General features: G+C 64.2%; 1 protein-coding gene across 1 annotated transcript in view; it reads left to right on the top strand.

Moving 5' to 3' along the window:
• Positions 1 to 21,481, top strand: part of TAFA5 (TAFA chemokine like family member 5) — a 119,308-nt gene that overhangs the window by 34,214 nt on the left and 63,613 nt on the right. The window contains exon 2 of the mRNA XM_034985953.1: positions 12,525 to 12,674. Within this exon, the coding sequence (XP_034841844.1) occupies positions 12,525 to 12,674 (150 nt within the window). The remainder of the gene's footprint in view (positions 1 to 12,524; positions 12,675 to 21,481) is intronic.

Raw genomic sequence — 21,481 nt, 5'->3', positions numbered from 1 at the left:
AATCCATTTCATCTCCGTGTCCACAGGACACAGAAATGATCTGAAAGACAAATGAAGCCATTTCAGACTGAAGCCGGAAATGGTTTTCAGGTCCTGGTGTCAGGGTTTGGCCGGTTCTCAGCCAGGGGAGGTGCTGGCCCCGGGGGCAGGCATCCGGCAAGCTCTGCAGACGTGTGGTCTTCACAGCCTGAACACCCCGAGCGGCGGAGGACAACCTGGCCCCGAGAACGAGCTGCTTGACTGTCCGTCCACAGTGCCCCCAGGATAGGGCCTGGCTCACAGCCCCCTGCAGCCGAGGGCAGACAGCTGTGTGGGAGACCCCGTGGCCCAGGGAGCCTGGCCTGTCCGCCCTGCAGGGGCATTTCTGGTCATCAAGGGGGCGGCTGCCAACAACACTGGGTACTAGGAGTGAGGACGGGTCACGGGCTGGGAGTGTCCCCAGGGTAATGGCCGTGACCTCCATGCTCCACAGGTGGACACGGAGCCCCCTCGTCCAGGACTCCCCCACCGTGACCCCGGTGGCTCCTCTGGGATCCAGGGGCCGGGGGATCCCGAGCTCATCCTGTCTGCCACGGAGGCAGCTGGGCCAGGAGAAGCCAGACCCACCTGGGCGGAGGGCCTCTTGCCTGGGAGTAGGTGGTGGGGAGGGTGAGAGCAGGAGCCAGGAGGAGCTAACACAGCAATGCCCAGAGGCTCTAAGAGGGGCTCAGCTCATGGAACAGGGCTGGGCTCTTTCTAGCTGAGGGAGGGCTGTCCTCCCTCCTGGCTCCGTGCCGCGTCCAGGCCGTGGCTTTGACCGGCACCGGGCGTCCTGGAGGGCTGCAGGCTCTGGCGGAGAAGGGGGGCCGCCGGAGCCTGTCGCTGAGGACCTGCCCTATTTTCCTGGTGCGTCTGCTTGAAGGCTGGCCCGGGCTCTGCTGCAGTCCCCAGCCGGCCCCCGGGTGCTCCGCTCTGGAGAGCGACGCCGGCATGCCTTTATTGACCTTTGCGAAGTCATAAACTGCGGCGTAATTAGCCAGTGTTTACGATGTTGTGCCAGCCCGTTCCAGCCCCGCCCGGGACGGGCCCTGGGGCCGCGGTGCGGACCTGCCAGGAAGGGCGACGCCTCATTAGTAGGCACATTACCGGGGATAATTGACTGGGAGCCAGCTGGACAGCGGTGAGGTGCTCGATAATGGACGTCTCAGGGCAACGTTCGCTGTCCCAAGGAGAACAGTAAAAGCGTCCACGCCTCCCTTACTGTGTCCCGTAAAATGCCTGCATATTAGCAGAGGGGCAGGGCCTTGGGGCCATCCAGAGAGCCCGGGCCCTGAACCACTGCCGGATGAATCCAGCGCTGGGGAAGGAAGGAAGCAGAAATGCCGTCCGCTGGGCCTGGACTCTGGGCTCCTTCTGTGTTTCTGCCCGACACCAGCAGCCAGGCCCAAGGAGGACCCGCCGGAGGGAGCCCCGAAACCATGCTCCCTTGATGTAATTCGGCGCCTGGGGCCGCCAGCTGGGGCAGGCCGGCCAGGTGCTTGTTCCTGGGGTGGGAGACGTGGGGTCAGAGAGGCGGGGACAGCCTCTGGAATGCAACCTGGAGTCATGAGCTGTCCTTCAGGAACATTCTGGGGAGGGTCTGTGCCCAGTCCCCCTTCCGTGGCCCTCCGCCACCCAGGGAGTACCTGCTGGGCCAGGTCAGAGGTCGAATCAGGGGCTCTGGGAGCCTCGGCCGTTCCCAAAGGGCAGGGCGAGCCCAGCTGCCCTGGACAAGTTCTGGGGACCAGCTGCGGAGCCCCTGATGACCTCTGGTGTCCTGGCCTTTGTGCCAGCCAGGCTGGGGATGGGGGACAGGCAACGTGAGGCTCTCGTGGCAGGGGCTGCCGCCAGCCCCGATGTGCCGCTCTCGGTCCGTGTCCTCGTCGAGCATTTTAGGTCAGGGCCCCCTACAGCTCCATTACCGAGTCCTGAGAGGCCTCTCCGGGCCGAGGTCCTGACACAGCAGAGAGTTTGGGCTCCGGAGCAGAGAGCTGGGTCACCGTCCCTTTGGCCTGAGCTGAGCCCCTTTCTGCTTAAAGTCTCACCCCTTCAGGGTTTTCTGAAGTGCCTGGCATGTCACAGGGTTTAGAGTCTATAATGAAGTCTCCAGGGACAACAGAGGAGCCTGGGTGGTGGCTGATGCTCCCAGGTGGGAACGCAGGCTCTCGGCCACACCCCCAGCCCTGGGTGGCTGGGGGAACCTGAGCCTGAGTCCTCTCTGAGATGCAGACACACGTTTTGCCTTGCAGGAGCTGAGGGGGTTGCAGGGACCAGCCAGGATCCCACTCGGCGTGGCCCCCGGTGGCCCGTGTCCGGCAGCCCCTGCAGGTCAGGCCCGTGCCCTCGTGGTGACCACACGCCCTGGGCGTGTTTGCCGTGGCCGAGTCGGAGACCCCCGTGGACCTCATGGTTTCAAACCACGCAAACCTGTTCCCTCACAGTTGGGTAGGTCTCACATCCAACAAGGGGGCTCACTGCACCACAGTCCGAGCGTGGGCAGGTCCGTGCCACCCCGGAGCTGCCCGGGAGAACCTGCTCCTCGTCTTCCCCGAACTGTTCAGCGTGTGGCCCTTGCTCCGTCTCCGAGGGCATCTGTCCTTCCGGCCTCTGTGTCCCGCGTCGTCACCCGGTCTTCTCGCTGTGGTTAGATCTCCCCGTGTCTCCCTCTTGCAGGGACTCCGAGGTGACCCGGGCCACCAGATGATCCACACACGAGGTCCCGAGCTTGTTCACATCTGTGCCCTGCAGGTGACACCCACCTTCTGTGGGGAAGGCCCCCGAGTCACAGGCTCCAGGGTCTGGGATGTGGGCCTCCCTCGGGCTGGGCTCCGTGTCCGCATGAGGCTTGTCTGCAGCTACCCTGTGTGCCCTCAGCCCGCCTTCTCGCCCGCCGCCCCCCACCCACCGGCTCGCCGCAGTGGGGGCTTTCCTTCCACCATCCGCTTCCCCCTCCACACAGCCTCTTGTCTCCATGGTGGTGGCCCAGTCCAGAGAGGGAAGGATGTGGGCTTGTCCCACCGGCTCATTTTACAGATGGGGAGACCGAGGCTGCCACCTGCTGCCCGGGCTGTGACGCGGGGCGGGCAGGTGGGGTTCCCCCGAGCTCTGTGGGCGGCTGTGGCCTGAGTCATTCATGCTCTGGAGCCCTGACCCTCGTGCTGGGCGAGCGCTCCCGGTCACAGGGGCCTGGGCACCCGCTGCTGGGAGCTCTGTCCTGGCTTCGTGCTAGTGGCCACTGCCTGTCGTCAGTGCGGAGAGCACACGGCCTCAGGGAGGATGTCCCTGGCAGGGATGAAGTCCGAGGGGGTCCCTGGAGGCCTGCGTTGGCTCTGGAGGGTGGGGCGCCGGTCTTCAGGCCCACGGTGAACGCCAGTGACCCCATGTGGGTCTGAAGGCCCCCAGACCCCGAGCTGTGGCATTCCTGAGCCAGAGCATTGGGTGAAGGGGCGAGACTCTGCCTGGCTCTGTGCTGATGAGCAGACAGGTCAGGGAACCGGGGAGGGTGCGGGCTGAGGCAGAGGGAACCCCCCATGGCCAGGTTTGATCCTGAGCCCTGCAGTCATCCCTCCTTTACACGATTTGCAGAGCCTACTGGGCTGAGCTGTGGAACTCAGAGCTTGAGGAGCTGAGCCCAGCCTGCTGACATCGGGGGCCGAGCGCTGCGTGGCCCTCAGCATTCTTGCTGCCCCCTCTGCCTTCTCCCAGCAAGGGCAAGAGCAGGTGACAGGCGGGGTCACCTGGCTCCCCCCAGCGAACGTCCTTCAGACGGGGGGCCGTGGGCATGAGTGGGGAGGAGCAAGTCTGGATCTGAAGCGTGAGCAGGTGCTTTCCGGCAGGTGAAGCAAGTGAGGGAGCAACCAGGGGAGGCAGGCGATGCTGGGCAGCGGGAGGGCCCCGAGGTCGTACGGGGAGATGGCTCCCCCTTCCCAGCCTTCTCCAGCATAGAGCCCAGACCCACACCACTCTGCCCGCGTTTTCCCTTTCCAGGACCCTCCCCTCCTTAGGTTGGGGGTCATGAACCTTCTAGAAACAGCTGCTTCTCCGTAGCAGGCGGCTGTCTTCCCAGGTGTTGGCTGTGAAGGGTGCATCAGGGCCCCTGGCAGGTTCCCGCATTTCCCTCTTAAGGCCGTCAGCCCAGCCCAGGTGGCAGCTGGCTCCGAAATCCCTTGTCTCCTGGACCAGCGACCGTCTCTGGGTACCGCCCTGTCCCCGGCAGGATCGACGGCTTCTGGTGACAACGGGCAGGCCCCAGACCACACAAGGTGGTTTCTGCTCGCTCCGACACTGTGGCCTGGCCTGGCTGGCCCCACCCGTGTCTGCAGGTGCAGGACTGCCCGCCAGTCTCGGTGCGGCCCCGTGAGCCCCAGGCCGGGGACAGGGTGGCGTGGCGGGTTTCGGGATTTAAGGCTCGCTGTGGAGCCAGCTGAGGGAACTTACCTACACAGGCTTTGATCTCGGCTCTGGAGGCCCTGAAAACCTGCCTCGTTGCGGTAATCACAGCTATTATCCCCCCGCTCTTTATGATGGCCCCTGCACCTGCTCCTCCCCAGATTCCAGAGCCCAGCGCGCAGATTGCCTGGCCTGAGCAGCACCTGGAAGGCCTGCGGGCACTGGCGCCTTCGAGCTGAGGCTCCACTCGGAGCTGGTATGCAGGGAGGGGGCTCGTCCTTCCCTCCTGGCCCAGCCCACCTGCCCCCGGGGATGGAACCTCCCATGTTTCCAAGCTCACAGGTGGCTGAGGGACAGGCCAGGCAGCGGGCTGGGGGGATCTTTGTCTCGGCGGTAAGCCGGCCCCGCCGTGGGTGGGGCTGCCGTCTGCCCCTCTTGGCACGGCCCACCCGGCTTCTGGGCTGGGCAGGGGACGTGGCTCGGGTGGGAGGATGGCCGTGGGAGAGAAAGGGCAGCAGGGCAGGAGCAGGCTGGGACAAGGTCGGCCCGGTCTGGGAGGTTTTTGTGAGATGGTTGACTTTGCTGGAAAAAGCCGTAGTTGTACTTGGGAGCTGTGTTAGTGGGGACGGCCAGGGGACTCGGGGCTGTATTGCAGAGCAGGGTGAGCCGAGGGCTCCCTTCGGGATGGGGGAAGGAAGTAGCCGTCCGGTTGTGAGCAGCTTCAGGACCACCCACCCACGCAGATGCGTCCTGCCGCCTTTATCCCAAGCTCAGGCCCCTGCCCTTGAGCTTGCCTGTAAGGTAAAGCCAGGGAAGGATCACTGTGGACCGTGGACACTGCGCTAGAACCAGGAAGGCGCCGGCACACGCCCGCCAGGCCGCCCCCAGGTCCTGGGAACCCGCTGGAACCTGGCCTTCGGGGTCACGCACATTCCTGCTTCCCCTCCCTCTTCTGGGCTCGCTGAGCCCGGGGCCAGCTGGGAATTCAGCGGTGGGGACCCAAGGGCCAGGCGGGGTTGAGGGCCCTCTGACTCCCCTCTGGGCCGATTCGGGGGCATCTCCGGGAGCGCAGGCCGTGCTGGAGGCTTCCCTGCCGGAGGCCGCACCCCCCACCCCTTTGCAGAGACGGGGGAGCTGTCCTCTCGGAGGACGGCAGCGCGCAGCCGATGGTGGTCACGGGAGCCTCTCGGGCTGGCCGGGCAGGTGGGGTGGACAGTGGCTCTGTGGACAGAGGGGACGGACTTGCTTCCCAGCTGCTGAGTGGGAGGGAGCATTGACGTCCACTGGGGGGGAGCCCTGTGTACACGCGTGTGTGTGAACATCTGTGTTCCACGTGTGAGTCTACACCGCAGTGGGCGTGCACGGGGGTCTGCGTCTCGGCCTTGAGCTCACGCCGTGTGGGGACGGGGGCAGTGGTCTGTGGCCCACACCTGCTCTCACAGCGCTCCCCAGGGGCCGCGCAGGCGCTGAGGGGCCCGTGGGCCGGCTGGGCCTGCTCTGGGTCCCCGGAGCCCCTGGTTCCTGTGGGGACAGTCATTCTGTCATTTGTGCACATGCACCATGGGGGCCAGCCACGCCGTCCGCACGCGCTGGCCTCGGCCCGGGTCAGGGGCACCGCACGCCGTCTGCCACTCAGAACTGGTTGGCTGGAGGAGGCGCTTCTGTAAATCCCGATTTCCCTCCCTCTCTTGGTCTCCCCTCCTGCCCGTCGCGCAGGCCATCCCTGAGCCGAGGGGCTGTGCTTGGTTGTCTGCCTCATGCACTTAACTGGCTCCACCGGGTCGACCTGCGATAGAGAATCTGAGGCCAGGGATCTCAGTGTGCAAGAGCCCTCTTCGCTGCGGGGGACACACCCCAGGACCCCAGTGGGTGCCCGAAGCCGCGGGGAGGACCCGGCCCCACGTGAAGTCGTGGGCCAGGCGCGGTGGGCGACGGACAGCAAGGACGAGGACTGGAAGAGGACAGTTACCACGTGCACCGTGGCAGGGGTCACGTGACGTCCCCTGTACCGCCCTCCCCATCCTCCCGTGAGGCCAGCCGGTGACCAGTCCCCCTGAGGGAGGCGGCGGAGGGATGTGGGCAGGTGACCCACCGCGGGCCTTCCCACGCTGTGGGGGGCGGGAGCATGTTCCCCCCGTGCAGGCAGGTCTCATGTGGGGACACCCCCGGGTACAGGGGCCTCCTGTAGCTCAGATCCTGAGGCTGTAATGCTCTGTCGGATTGTGTAGGTTTTTCTGTATATTTTAATCCTCTTACCGACTGTCTCTGTGATCGGGATAAAACCGCACGTCGCTTGCTCTGTGTGGGTCCCTCCGGGTCCTTCACGGTGTGAATCGGGAGCGCGTCTCTTCTGTAATGGGAGAGGCAGGTGTGGGGCAGGGGCGCCCAGGGCTCTGTCCTCTGCTGTGTCCTGCCCGGTGGGTCCGCACCCCCGGCGCGCCTGCCAGAGTCCGCGGTTTGGGGACAGCACCAGCGTGGGCTCAGGCTGCAGCTGTGGCCGAGCGGCCATCCGCACAGTCCTCCACGGGAGGCAGGAGAGGACGCCGTGGCATCCGTGTGGCCAGCCCGCCCGTGTTGTGAGTCAAGCCAGTTGTCCACTTGGGGGTCCTTGTGTCCGTGTTGGGTGAGAGGGGCGTGTCGTGGGCTGCTGGGGGGCGGAGGAAAGGTCGTTGTCCTGAGGATCCGTTTGCAGAGTTCCCAGCACATTTGGGCGGTCCCCGTCCCGCACCTTCTGTCTTCCACCTGCCTCGACGGCCCTTCCCGGTGACGGAGGCAGGGGCTCTAAGGGGCCGTGCTGGGCGAGGCGGGGCCCGCGGACGTGTGCGGGGCGTGCGTGCACCTGCGTGTCTCCCAGACCCCGGACACGGAGCAGCTCCTGCCAGGCCTCCCTCCCGCTGCCGCCTTGAACCCCTGTCCCCTGGCCTCAGGCCGTCCTGCTGTGGGTCTCGTCCCGAGGAAAACAGCACCATTAGCGATCCCGACCGCGGCTGCGAGTCAGAGCTGGGACAGCAGAGCCCCTCCACCTCCTTTACCGCAGCGCGGCCTTGCCCTCCCTGAGCACTGCCTTTAGTGCCCCTGTGACGTGTGACGAAGCCTCTGCGCCCCTGAAGTGTGGGTGGAGGGCGAGCTCGGCCCCCACCTGCCCCCCAGGCCATGTGCACGGTCCGCAGTCGGGCGCCGGGGGGCGTGCTACCCTCCACCACCGGGGGTTTCTTTAATCACATCTCCTCGTGGTTTTGCTAATGTTTTCTCGTCGACTCGCGCTTGGAGCCAAGCACAGATTCGCGGATTTGGGGGCGTGAGCCCCAGGGACGCCGGACCAGGGTGCCCGCTGCGGTGGCGGCTGCAGACCTGTCAGCATCCTGGGAACATGGTTCATGGGCACCTGTGGCCCGTGTTGAAACTCGCACCCTGGTGGGCAGTGCCAGCGAGCACGACCCTGAGGGGCTGGGTGCTCCACACTCGCTGGTTTGTCCCCGTGACCCGCCGTGATGTGCCGCTCGTTGGCGTCTGCGCGCCCTTACTTGATACAGACCCTGGAGGTCGCCTCACAGATCGGGGGCGCCTAGCATCTTCGGGTCTTGGCCTTGAGCCCCATGTCGCCCCGCGCAGGTTCCGCCGGGTCCCCGGGACCGCAGAGTCTTTCCTGTCCCCACTGGTCCTTGTGTTTCTGTCTGTCTGCGGCCTGTCCCAAGGGAGGCTTCGCCCCGTGGCCGGGATCCAGCCCCGTGGGGGCCAGCCCAGGGCCGACTCCAGGAGTGTCAGCGTCGAGCTCAGAGTGTGGTGGCTGCATCCCCCGTGTCCGTGATGTTCAGGATGCCAGCGTGGGGCGAGGCAGCGGCATGGAATGCCAGGAGGTGGGATTGGGTGCTGGCCGCTCTGCTCCTGACCCGAGTCTCCGGCTCCAGTCCCTGGCTGGTGGCCCTCCAAGGGCTGGGGACAGCTTAAGGACAGCGTCTGAAGCCCTCTGCAGGCCAGCAAGCCCCTCCTGAGGAGCGAGGGCCCCTGTCTCCCCCTGGCCAATGGAGAGCTTTGCTCCCCCCTGGGGCTCCCCACGGTGGGTCACTGTCATTGGAGCGGCTGCCCCTGGCAGACTCCCTGCAGGAGCAGTGGGACCAGGTCAGGCTGGACCTCGGGGCCTGGGATTCTGGACTCTCACAGAAGGAAGGGGCTCCAGTCCCTGGACCAGTGGGTTGCAAGGCCTTGGACCATAAATCTCAATTGAAACGATTTTATGTAGAATGGCGCGGTGAGCCTGAGAAAGAGCTTGGCACAGCTTGTTTTTAGGGCTCATGGTCCTTCCAGGGACTGCGCTTGGGTCTGGGCGGTGGCGGGCCTCCCTTGGGGACCGTGTTGGAACTCTTGGGGGGCCGGTGTCCTGCCCCCAGCCTGGGCTGCCTCGGGGCGCACGTGAGCGTTGACAGGCCGGGACGTGCTCATGTGGACTCCAGCTCCAGGGGTGGGGGCTCCCGTCCACACTGGCCCGGGGCCCTGGACACCGAGGAGGCCCCCAGGGGCCGAGCACACACCTGCGAGTCCTGATCCACAGGTGTGTCCTGCGCCGTCCCTCCGCTGAGTCCCGGGGCCCCAAATCATGGCCCTAGAAGGGTGATGAAACCTCGGGAGCAGTTTCTGTGAAGTCTGCAGGGAGAGGGGAGTAAGGGTGCTCAGCTTGCAGGGAGTTGCTGGGGTCTTGTGGCAGCACCGACACCAGGCCAGCCCAGAGCCGGCGCCTCAGCAGACCATCGCAGCGAGGGGGGCCGACCCCGGGCTCTTCCCTGTGGGGCCGAGGTGGGCGTCCCTGGCCGCTTCCCCTGGGGGCAGGTGCAGTGCCCGGCTGGACTCCAGCCCACGGCCTGTGCAGCAGAGGCCCGGGGTTCCGCGGTGGCCGTGGCCGCCGGTGTGGAGCTGGGACACGGCTTCCGGGCACGGCCTCAGTCCTGGTCCTCTCCCTGCTGGCACGCCCTCCGGGGCCCTGATCTGACGGAACCGCCTGCAGGGCTCCTGATGTCCTGGCCGGTGGCTCCCAGACCCATCCCCAGCCCTGTTGATTCGTCCCTGACCGTTGCAGTCCCGGGCTCCAGGGGACAGCCGGGGCTGGCTCGACCACCAGCAGGGCCCTGAGGCAGGCCGCGGGCGTGAGCGTGTCTGTCCACAGCCTGGTCCTGCAGAGCCCCCCGCACACCTACATGCCCGCCCAGACAAGGCTCCCTTAGCAACCCGAGCTGTTTAGCTCAGTAAGCGCCACAGTGGGGGACGCTCCCAAGGTGGGAGAACGCAGTGTCTGTGATTCCTCCCACGGCCACCCCAGGATGCTGACCTGCCCTCCCAGGCACCTGCTCTGGGTCTCATCTCAGTGTGGATGCACATGCAGAGCATGTGGGGGGCCCTTGGCGGCCTTGTCATTCCAAACCCCAGCACCCCTGCTCTGTAGGGCGCGGCCCAGCATTGCGGCCCCTGGGGTGATGGTGCCAGGCTGACGGCTCCTGGTTACACCCTGCCTGGGTGAGGGGTGCTCTAGGTCGTGCAGAGCCTGCCAGTCCCTGCGCTGTGGCCCCGCCCAGCCATCCCCGTACATGGGGATCTAGGCTCAGGAGCCTCAGTGTGCCCAGGCAGGCATCTCTCACGGCTCGGGGGCTGGTGCCGAAATACTGGCCTTCGGTGGGGAGTCGCGTGGCTGGGTGGCTGCTTAATTAGCAACCGGGGCTCACGGTGTCCAGGAAAGTAGGAGACGGGCCTCTGCTGCCCACTGACGTAGCCGGAGGGGTCTGGAGTCAGGCTGGGCGGCAGTGAGGAACAGCCCCATGTCCACCGGCAGAGCTTAAAAGAGCGGCTGGGACAGAGGCCTCCCAGCTGCAAATCACAGCGTCGGACGGCCTGTGAGTCCCAGCGTCTTTATCGTGGCCTACGGACCAGCTCAGGTGCGTGGCTCCCCGTGATCACATCTTCGAGGCTTTATCCACTGTTGTCACAGAGGACTGTTCTGTCCATCCCAACATTTTTCCTTTTGTTGCATTTGTCTACTTACCCTGTTTATTTTTACTTCATTCTCTGTACAGTATGTAATTTTTCGTGTAATTAGCTGACCGAAGTCCAAGCGTGCAGCCGAAGCCTTCCAGGGAGGTGGCGCTGGGGCACAGCCCGTGGACGGGTTTTGCTCCACACGGGGAGGGGTCCCAGCATCTGGGGGGGTGCCCAGGAGACCCCCACTGGGCTCCTGTGCCGTGCCCCCAGCAAACCCCCTGTGATCCGCGGTAGGCTCTGGTCACTGCACACAGCCCATGCGGAGCCCAGGGCTGGGCGTGCCTGGTGCCCACCGCCGATGCCCCCGTGACTCTTGGCTCTCACCCAGACGCAGCACCCCCAGGGGTCGAGGGTGGCCTGGGCAGCTCCTAGCTGGCCGGAGTGGGTGGCTAGTCCTCATGCTTCGTCCTGCCGACTTGGGTGACCCCTGCTTTGGACGCAGCTCCTGGCTGGGCTGGAGACCTCCAGGTGACACAGGTGAGAGAAAAGCAGGGTGGTCTTGTGCGGTGAGCTGCCTGGAGGACCCAGGGGCCTGCCTGGGGGAGAGCCCTGCAGTGACAGCAGTAGTGTGGATGAGGAAGGACCCCAGGACTGAGAAATGCCACCCGGGAGCCCCAGGGTGCTGCCTGTTCGCCCTCAGCAAGGAGGGAGTGGCCCCCTCCCCACCTGCCCCTTGGGCCCTGTGGCTGGGCGTCATTTCCTCGTTATTCCCTTGTTCTGAGGGGCAGCCCACCCCCCCTGCACTGTCCCGTCTCCCTGCTGGCCCCCACGTGATGGACAGGCAGGCTGGGACCCCTGCATCTGGGCATCTGTATGAGGTTGTGCTCTCAGTTGTGGGGAGCCCCTCGGGGCACCGTGCCATCTGCTTCGCTCGCATCTGCGTCCCAGGGTCCAACATCACAGACAGCATGCAGTAGGTGCTTACTACCTGCCGAGGGAATGGACGCACGAGGCTGTGAGTGAGTGGGACCTCCGGTGGTTCTCCGGAGTGAGCACGCAGGGAGAGGCCATGGCTGCGTGGCCAGGGGGCAGCCGGTGACCCGGCCGGGGATGGACCGGTGCTGCTCGGCGGAGTGAGGGACGACCTCCCGTCTCCCACGGGGCGAGGTGGCCGGATTTCGTCTGGTCCGTCCTCCGTCCAGAGCTGACACCGTCTTTATCGTCCGAGTCAGCTTTCGGCACTTAGCGGAGCCCACGCTGGTACTCCAGGCAGAGGGATGTCCTATGGAAGGCGGGGTTCTGCGTCTGCTGGGATGTGGGCCGCATGGGCCCTCGGCCAGACAGGCGCCCCCGCTGTGATTTAGGAGACGGGAGGAGGAGGGGGAGGCCACTTCACTGGTTGACTTGTCCCCTGCAAAGTCAGCGTGTCCCTTCTCTGCGTGCCGCGCTGGCCCAGAGACAGACCAAGGCCACAGCACCCTGCTGTCCCCAGTCCTGTGCCCACGAACTCTGGGGAGCTGGGGCCGTGTCCACAGGGGAAAGCAGGAGAGAGGGGCACATCCGGGAGCTTGCGTGTGCATCTCACGTGCTAAGTGTGCATGTGTGTGTGCACCAGCCTGTGTGGGGGAGGGGCGGCCACGGACGGCCCGGCGTGGAGGGTGACAGCCGCGTCCCTGCCGCTCTCAGCCAGCCCTGTGCCAACAGGGAGTTTCTCCCTCACCGCCGTTAACAGACCCGGGGGAGGGTCCTCACGTCCACCGCCCTCGGGCCAGGTGGGCGCAGAGACTCCGGAGCCAAGCGTGGGTTTGGATCACCGTACTGCGCGCAGTCTGGTTCCTCCCATCAGACGCCCGGCAGCGTCACGCGGCCTTTCATTTCCGGGCGTGGAAGATGGGGCCACGTTTAATTTCCTGCCCGTCCCGGCAGGGCCTCGCGTGCCACCGTGGGGCCGTGTCCAGTGGAGGCCGCAGGCCCGACCCGGCGCTCGCTCCCTGGGCGTGTTTCCGACGACGTCCTTGAAGGTGTCCGAGACGGGCGCTCTGGGGTGGCGGCCTGCCTCCCCGCGGCCAGCAGGGCGCCTCCGAGGCCGGGGGGGCTGGGCGGCTCGTCCCCCAGCCTCACAGACTCAGCTCATTCCTGTGCCTCTCTTGCAGGTCAGCTGGCTGCCGGCACGTGTGAGATTGTGACCCTGGACCGGGACAGCAGCCAGCCTCGGAGGACGATTGCCCGGCAGACGGCTCGCTGCGCCTGCAGGAAGGGGCAGATCGCAGGCACCACGAGAGCCCGGCCCGCCTGCGTGGACGGTAAGAGCCCACGGCCAGGGACCCCCTCGAAGGCAGGGGCGGCGAGGTGCCGCCCGACACAGCCCACCCCACCCCTCCCCCAGCCCGGGACGTCTGCAGAGGCCTCCTGTTCTCCGGGTCAGGCCTGGGGCTGGACAGTCCCCATGGGGTGACTGCTCCCCGGGCAGCGTTGGCTTGTCTGCAGCGTGGTGTCCGCAGGGCTGTGGGTGGCGGGGAGCCGGGGTCCCGGGCGGCCTGCGGGACTTCCTGGCCCCTTGGTGCCGCCGTGGGCAGAGGGAGCGGATCCCGGGCCATGCCGTCCGCCGGATGGGCTGTGGCTCAGGACGCGGTGGCGTCCGTCCCCTGTGGCTTCTCGCTGAGGCTGCGTGCAGGAGGTGGGCTCCTCCTGCTTCAGGTCTGGCAGGCGACAGGCACCCGCGGGCCGGCCCCATCCCCCTCGGGCGGGAGGGAGGTGGTGACGGCGTCCCCACGGCCACCGAGGTCAGGCTGTCCGACTGCCGAGATGCGCCGTCCTTGCGGAAGGAGCTCAGAAAGGCGCCTCGTCTGAGGCGGTACCTTTGGGGATTGTCTTTGAAACAGAATCACAGACGTTCTTGGAAAAGTACAGGGAAGCCCTCAACGCACGGGGCGCGTGCACTGGTCGAGGGGGCTGCTGTGGGCCGTCCAGCGTGAGACCGGGCCTCCCTCGGTGCACAGCGGGGCCTCCCCGCGGGCTGGGAGCGCCGGAGGCAGGCGGGGCCCTGCCCAGAGCCCTGTGACCAGAGCAGGCGGCCTTGCGGGGCTCCCGTGGCCAGGCCGACAGCAGCTGTGGGCTCCCTGGGGTGGGGGGCCCCATGCAGGGCTGTGCTGAGGCCTTGGTTCCTTGGGGCCTGCAGGAGGTGTGGTCGCAGCCTGATAAGACCGCCGGGTCCCAGCGGTCAGCCGTGCCCTTCGCGCCCCAGCAGCCTCTGCATGGGGCTCTGGGCGCCTCCCGGGTTCAGCTGCCTTTGCTTGGGAGCCCACTTCCTGCTGACCTATGACCCTGAGACACACACAGCCCTCGGGAAGGTCACCTGAGGAATGACAGCTGGTGCCGAGCAGGGGCTGGGACACCTTCAGGGCTCAGAGCACATGAGCTTGGAAATTCACTTGCTCCGGTGGTGGGGCCGCTTTGGGAGTGAAGACCCTAGCGTCACCGGGGGCAGGTTTCTAACAGGCCAGGCGGGCCCCAGGGTGGCCCCCAAAGTCAGAAAGGCCCCCAGGGAAGGGAAGAGTAGAGCCACAAGGTCACCTTGGGGGATGGAGACTGATTGGCTGATCGGCTTGGGGTCCCCGTGCCCCAGCATCACCGATGAGCCTGTCCTAGGACTCTCTGGGATCGTGGAGGGGCAGTGAGTCTGCTCTGGAGCTCGGGCCCCTCTGGGCCTCTGGCAGGGCAGGGGAGGAAGGAGCAGGCCCGGCGCAGCCACACCCCGTCCAGATGCCCGGGGCACCTTTGGGGCTGAGCTGGCGGCTCCACCTGGCTGAGGGGGTCCTGCGGTACCCAGAGTACCCTGGAGGCCCCACAGGCTTCCGGCTGACCGCCCCCCCAGGCCCAGCGTCGGCTGCCTTCTGGCCCCCACGCCCTGAAGGGCTCTGTGGGGAAGCAGAGGCCGAGGCTGGCGGGAGTGTCTTGAGGATCTGGCGCTCCTCATGGAGACCGGCTTTGTTTTAAGAATGGTCGTCTGTCCTTATTAGAAACGTCTCTCCGTGGGCATCTGGGAGGAGGTGTGTGACTGAGCCCGCAGGGGTGTGGCTGCTGGCTGTGGATTCGGGGCCTCCGTGCTGCCGAGCCTGATTCCGGGGGAGCTCGGGCCGGCCTTCCTAGCTCCCAGCGAGCTGCATTCCTCCCCGCGCGTCCCGCCCTGTCCGGCTCCCCAAACTGGAACAGGCCGCCTGTGAGGCGAGCACACCTCCCTGCTGAGGCCGACTGATTCTGCCCCGGGCCGGGCGAGGGGCGCGGGGTCCAGGCAGACGCTCACAGCAGCGCCCCCGCCTCTCTCAGTCCTGCGAGCCTGCGGGGAGAGTTGGGGTCAGAACTGAAAACTAATTGAATTTGGGTCTGCTCATCTGAAACCACATTCTTGCCCCTCTCCTGCGAGCCTTCCTGCGCCTCGGAAACAGGGTCCCAGGGACCCAGATTAAAACCTGGCTGCTTCCAGGGGACGCCAGACAAATTAGTTGGCTCGTGTTCTGCATGGTGGGCATTTTCCCGGCTGCCGCCTAATTTAATTTTTGCTTTTCTATTTTCCTGCTCTGTGTGCATAATAAGTTTCCTCACGTGTGGTGGTGGCCGCGAAAGAGACGCCTTGAGCCTTATTGGGTTGGTTGGAATCTGTGTGAGCTGAGTTTGAACTGGGACGGTTTAGGCTGACCCTACTGTTTGCTCAACAGGGGAGCTTGGACGCGTGGCACATACCTGCGTCTGCGCACGTTTGTTCACTTAGTAATTGACTTGCTAATTCATTCATTCCCTCATTCACTCAGATACAGTGTGTGCTCCAGGGGGATTGACTCTGCTGCGGGGTTGGGGCCCAGATTGTGGGGCAGGGGCTGTGGGACCCCAGAGCACGGCTGTCTCTTCCTGTCCAGGGCACTGGTGAAGCTACATCTGCAAGGGAGCATTTGAGCAGGGTATTGAGGGATGAAGAGGAGCTCGCTGGGGAAGCTTCCTTTCCTGAAAGGAGGGGACAACTCCTGGCTGTGTCTTTGAACCCCAGGTGTTTCTGGGTGGATGTCTCCCCAGCCTGTATTTGGCAGTGCTGTGACCCGCTAGACCTGTGTGGGACAGGAGGCTCTGAAACAAACCGCAGTCCTCTCTGCAAGGCCGTGCGTCCTCAACACAAACACGGGCCCTCCAGCTTGCCTCCGGGGCTGTCCCTGTCGTGGACACCGCAGTCAGTGCTGTCCGGGCGCACCGGGCCAAGCTGCCTCCACTCGCAGTGACGGCTCCGTGAAGCCTCGAGCTCCCCTCGCCCTGTGGGCAGGAACGTGCAGGCCCGGGGCCTCCGTGGGGCTGTCGTGAGGACCGAGGCGCTGGCCCCACACCGCAGCCCTGGCCGGCACACAGCAGGAAGCCACCGACCCTGTGGTCCTTCTCAGGGAAGCAGCCTCTGTCTTTGTACGGGGAGGCTCTTCCTCCCATCAGCTGGCTTCTCATGAAACTCTTGAAAGGAATCAAAGCAAAGAAAGGAGGTGGTGCCCGGCCCCCAGCCATGGGGGGAGAGGAGAGGTGCGTGTCCCTGGGAGCCTGGGGTGGGGGGCCATGTCTGAGCTCCACGCAGGCCTGTGGTGAGGGCCGAGGAGCGGGAGGGTGACCGGGGTTGGCACTCTGTCTGGAGAGGCTCCGAGGAAGTGACCAGTCCCGTCAGTGCCCGGCCAGCCAGGCTCTCCGACATCCTTGCTGGGCCCCCCTGGCCGAGAAGCCCACCTGTCTTCCAGGGGTGGCCTTGCCCTTTATTCCTGAGTGGGGAATACAGCACGTCATGTGCCCTCACGGGAAGTTCAGAACTTGCAATGTGCCCCTCCTTTCCAGGGGAGCCTGGGGTGCCAGGAGTCCCGGGGCGGAGTGGAGGGTCTCATCTGCAGTCCCCCATGCGCTGGCGGGCTGAGCCCCCATCTTCATCCACAAACGGGACGTCGTCGACTCTGCACGTGAGGTACAACGCGCAGACGCCTTTTCTAAACCCCTACCTGCTTTACCCGACTTAGGGAACCAGCATCCCCCGTACGTTCTTGCCAGCAGTGGGTGAGACCCGCGTCCCAGGCACAGCCTGGGTGCCCTGCCGATGACACACAGAGCAGGGCAGACGTTGGGGGGCTTGTGTGCAGATGGGTGCTGCAGAGCATGGGGTCCTCTGTCGGGGGGAGGTGAAGGTCCAGAGATAAACCCACACGCATTCCATCAGCTGACGGTTGACAGAGGTGCTGGGACCACTGGAAGCCATGTGCACTGCAGCAGAGCTGGACCCCTTCTCCCGCCGTGGACGGAAGCTCACGGGATATGAATCAGAGACGGAAACTATAGAAGTCGTAGAAGAAAACAGGGTGAATCTTCACGACCTGCGTTGGCGAAGGATTCTTAGATCTGACACTAAAAGCACGAGCAACGAGAGAGAGAAGAATGGATAAGGGTTCCATGAGGGATGGAATGGCCCGGCCACGTGACAGCGCGACATGGAGCCGGACCGGTTCCCAAAGCAGCTGCACAATTCTGCTTTCCCACCCGCGGCGCATGAGGGTCCTGATTCTCCACGTGCTCCCGGCGCTCGGGACGTGCTTCGGAGGACACCATTGGGAAGGTGGAAAGACAGCCCACAAGAGGGGAGAGAGGATTTGCACATAACATGGCCGGGCCGTTCCATCCCTCGTGGAACCCCAGGTGCTCACCGAAGAGCAGGGAAAATGTGTGTCCCCACAAACCCTTGCACACGGATGTAAAATGTGTGTCCACACAAACCCTTGCACACGGATGTTCTCAGCCCCGTAAACCTGCTGGACCAAGAGCGGAAACGCCCCAAATGTCCGTCAGTGGATGAGTGACCGAGCACCGTGTCCGTGTAACGGAACACGATTGAACCATAAAAAGGAGCGACCCACGCTACAACGTGGAGGGACCCTGAATCAAAGCTGCCGGACACGAAAGGACAGACACGGTGTGAGTCCGTTGACCCGAGTGTCCGGAACAGGCAAATCTGTAGGGCACGAAAGCAGATGAGTGGTTGCGGGGACGCTGGCGGGCAGGCGGGACGGGGAGCGATAGGCAGCAAGCACCGGGCTGTTTCCAGGTGGTGAGCGTGCTCTCACCTGCCGGTGGGGGCACAGCCCCGAACACCACACGAAGGACTACGGGCGACGCACTCCAAGTGGGTGAGTTGTCGGGTGTGTGAGTCACGGTGCAGGGGTGCTCTCAGCCTCCCAGGACAAAGGTGGATTGGCGGGGCCGGCGGGAGGCTCGGGGCCAGCGCTGCCCCATCCACCTTGGTGGTGAGGACAGAGGGGTAGGACGGGGGCCGTCCTGTGGCTGGAGACGGTCGGCCGGGAGAGGCTAGCGTAGACCGCCGTTTCTCAGGCTCTTGGTGGAGAAGGGCTGACGTTTGTGAGACACGGTGAAAATAAATCACTGGAAAACAAGCCTTCAGCAGGCACTCAAGTAGACGTCTATTTTTGTTAGATTCAGCAGACCCTGGGTTACACTGGATATGCCTCCATTCAGCACCGGCCTCTCCGGATGCGGGCGGTGGGGGTGTCCAGGCCCACTTGGGGAGCTCTTTGGCTGAGTAGGGGGAGGGAGGCCTGGGGGCTCAGAAAAAAAGCCAAGGGGAAGCACCCTGAGGCCATTTGGATGCTGGTGGAGGGCATGGGGTGTTCCCAGGATGAGGGGGCACTGGAGCTGGCTGGTGGTGCCCAGGATGTAGGTTGTGGGGCCCAGAGGAGGAGGGCAGCTCCCCATTATGAAGACTGCATGGAGCCGGAGGTCTGGACCTGGGAGGTGGGGCTGGTACCTTGTTTCTCCATCAGGTGGGAGGCTGGGGGGCCAGCAGGGCTCTGATCTGGGAAGGGAGGCAGGGTGTAGACAGGTGGGCGCTCGGCAGGTCCCCCCATCTTCTGTCCTTCTTTAGGGAGGAAGATGGGGGCTGTGTGCAGAAAGGCCCAGCCCAGGGATGGTAAGCACCTCGGGCCCCTGCGGCAGCCCTGCCGGGGAGAGGGGGTGCATGTGGCCGCTGCCGGCCCCAGCCTGCCGGGCGCACGGGCGGGGTCCGGGATCAGGAACGAACTGGGGCCCTGGCCCCCACTGGCTGCACCCACAGGGGTACTGGCCTCTTACTGCCGGCCCATTGCTTCGTGAGTCCAGTATTACTGCAAGGGAGAGAACCAGTCATTTTCCAGAACCTGCTGCCTTTACCTGGACGACTACACAGTGGCTGGCCGTGTGGCCACTTGATGTTTATGGAAAGAGATCAGAAGATCAGCCTGTTGCCGCGGGGGGCTCTTCTCCTATCCCAGACTCTGCTGGGGTCCCCCACTGCAGAGCCGCAGGAACACCGGGGCCTGGGTGACGGAGAGAGAAGGTGCCAGCACTCACACCAGAGGCTGTGTGTGTCACCAGATGGCAGCCTGGCTGGGGGGTGCGGGGGGGCAGTTTCCAGGCTTTTCCAGGCCCTGATGGGAGGGGAGAGAGTGCGCTGGGGGCAGCTGAGCAAAGTGGTGTGAACACACCCAGCCAACTGTGACCCACGCTATGACCCCACACTGTGACCCCAGGCTGGACCCCAGGCTGGACCCCGGGCTGTGACGTCAGGCTGTGACCCCACACTGTGACCCCAGGCTGTGACCCAGGCTGTGACCCCAGGCTGTGACCTGGGCTGTGATCTCAGGCTATGACCCCACCCTGTGACCCCAGGATGTGACCCCACGCTGTGACCCAGGCTGTGACCCCAGGATGTGACCCGGGCTGTGACCCCCACACTGTGACCCCGGGCTGTGACCCAGTCTGTGACCCCACGCTGTGACCCCCACGCTGTGACCCAGGCCGTGAACCAGGATATGACCCAGGCTGTGACCCGGGCTGTGACCCCAGGATGTGACCCAGGCTGTGACCCCAAGCTGTGACTCATGCTGTGACCCCAGGCTGTGACCCAGGCTGTGACCCAAGCTGTGACTCCGGGCTGTGACCCCGGGCTGTGACCCTGGGCTGTGACCCCAGGCTGTGACCCGGGCTGTGACTCCGGCTGTGACCCGGGCTGTGTGAACAAGTCCTGTTCCAGCAGCCGCTGTGTGCTTCCAGGAGGGGTGAGAAGCCGGGCCCAGCTGGGAGCACCCGTGTCTCCCTGAAGCCATGGGGGGAGCGCTGAGGGTGGGGTGCAGAGACAGAGGCATAGATAGGAGGAGGGGGTGTCACAGGGCAGCAGGGACCTGATGGGCCCAGGTGCAGCCTGGCAGCTCGGGAAGGCTTCTCGGGGCGGCTGAGCCCTGCATCCGGGGAGGTGGCCACACCCCCCCGCGGCTGCTCCCTGGGCTGCGCCCGAGACTCCGGGGGCCTCCAGCTGCAGGCCTGAATGAGAGAGAGGGCGCCCCACATCCACGTCCGGCCCTGTCTGGAGCCCCAGCCCCATCCACCGTGAGGACATAGCCTCTGAAGGGGCGGGTGGGATACAGAGTGGACAGCAGGCCTCCGGGCTTTGGGGGGAAAGCTTTTACGTGTTTCCAAACCCAGAAAACCGGTTGTAAGGATTTCAGTATAGTTAGAAACGTGTGTGTGCGTAGCTGGGCGGCCGTGGGGCCTCCGGCAGACCACCGAGGCTCTGTGAGCTGGGGGTGGAGGGGCCGCAGAAGGTGTGAGCCGAGAGGCAGCCCTACCAGGCCTCCTTCACCACGGGAGGACGCCCTCCCTCCCCCCACGGTGTTGCTCGTGTTGTGGGGTCCACCAGAACTGCCCCCGTGGGGTGCTGGGGCAGGCTTGCGGTAACGGGAGAGTGTGTTCAGTGTTCGGGGTCTCGTGAGCTGTTACATATAGTCAGTATTAAAAATTAAGTCACGTTAGTATACCTGAGTAAATTAAAGCCAAAGATATCCAGGGGTGCCTGGAGGGCACAGTCGGTTGGGCGTCCGACCCTTGGTTTTGGCTCAGGTCATGATCTTCCAGTTGTGAGATCGAGCCCTGCGTCAGGCTCTGTGCTCAGCGGGGAGTCTGCTTGAGACTCTCTCTCCCTCTCCCTTTGTCCCCCCCCCAAAAAAAGTAAAATCTTAAAGAAAAAACAAAACAAAGATACCCATTTTGGAACAGTAGAAAAAGAAGAGCAAGCTAAACTCAAATCCGGTAGAAGGCAGACCGTAATAAAGACTAGAATGGAAATACCTAGAACGGGGAATAGAAGCGATAAGGAAAACCAGCTAGACCAGAATTCTTTGAGGTAAGCAAAATTAGCAAACCTTTAGCTCCACTGATGAGAGAGAGAGAGAGAGAGGAAGAGAGAGGACTGCGATCACTCGGGAATACAGGAGAGGACCGCCCACTTCACAGAAGCATGAAGGGTTAAGAGAAACACCGTGAACAACTGTGTGCCCACACGTCACGTAACTTAGATGAAGCGGGCACGTTCCCAGAAACACACACGGACTCAGGAAAATTGTAAGGAATTAGTGCCAATCCTTCTCAAAGTCTTCCAGAAACACAGATGCAAGAGGACACGCTTCTGACTTGCTCTGTGAGGCAAGCGTCCCCCTCACACCAAAAGCATCAGGCAGAGACATTGGGAGGACTGTAGGCCTCCTGGGTGTCGAGGCAGAAGTCCCCAACGTGGCGCTGACCCACAGAACCCACGGGCACACTGGGAGGGCTACAGTCCCTAGCAAGTGGGACTCACCGTGGGGTGTGAGGTTGGTTCCGCATCTGGAAGCCCGTATGGGATGCCGTACCCACAGAAGCAAGAACAAAACCCCCGTGATCCTCTCAGTAGCTGCAGGAAACCCATTTAACGACATCCGACAGCGTACTGTGGTAACAACACTCAACAAACTAGGAAAAAGGGAGCTTTTCACCATAACAAAGAGCATGTAGGAAATGCCCGCACGCGACGTGGTCCTCCGTGGAGGGAGACTGGATGCTTTGGCCCCGATTTCAGGAGCAAGACGTGTGCTCATCACTTCTCTTCGGCACCGTCCTGGAGGCTGTCGCCTGGGCAGCTGGGCGGGAGAAATAAGTAAAAGGCTGACTGGAGGGGGAGAAGTAAAGTTGTCAATTCACAGGAGATGTGATCTTTCGTAAATAAAATCTTAGGAAGTCCACA

The sequence above is a fragment of the Mirounga leonina genome, unplaced genomic scaffold (assembly GCF_011800145.1).
Source record: "Mirounga leonina isolate KUSES-001 unplaced genomic scaffold, KU_Mleo_1.0 Mir_375, whole genome shotgun sequence".
NCBI classification, from domain to species: domain Eukaryota; kingdom Metazoa; phylum Chordata; class Mammalia; order Carnivora; family Phocidae; genus Mirounga; species Mirounga leonina.
This window is presented reverse-complemented; position numbering and strand designations above follow the sequence as displayed.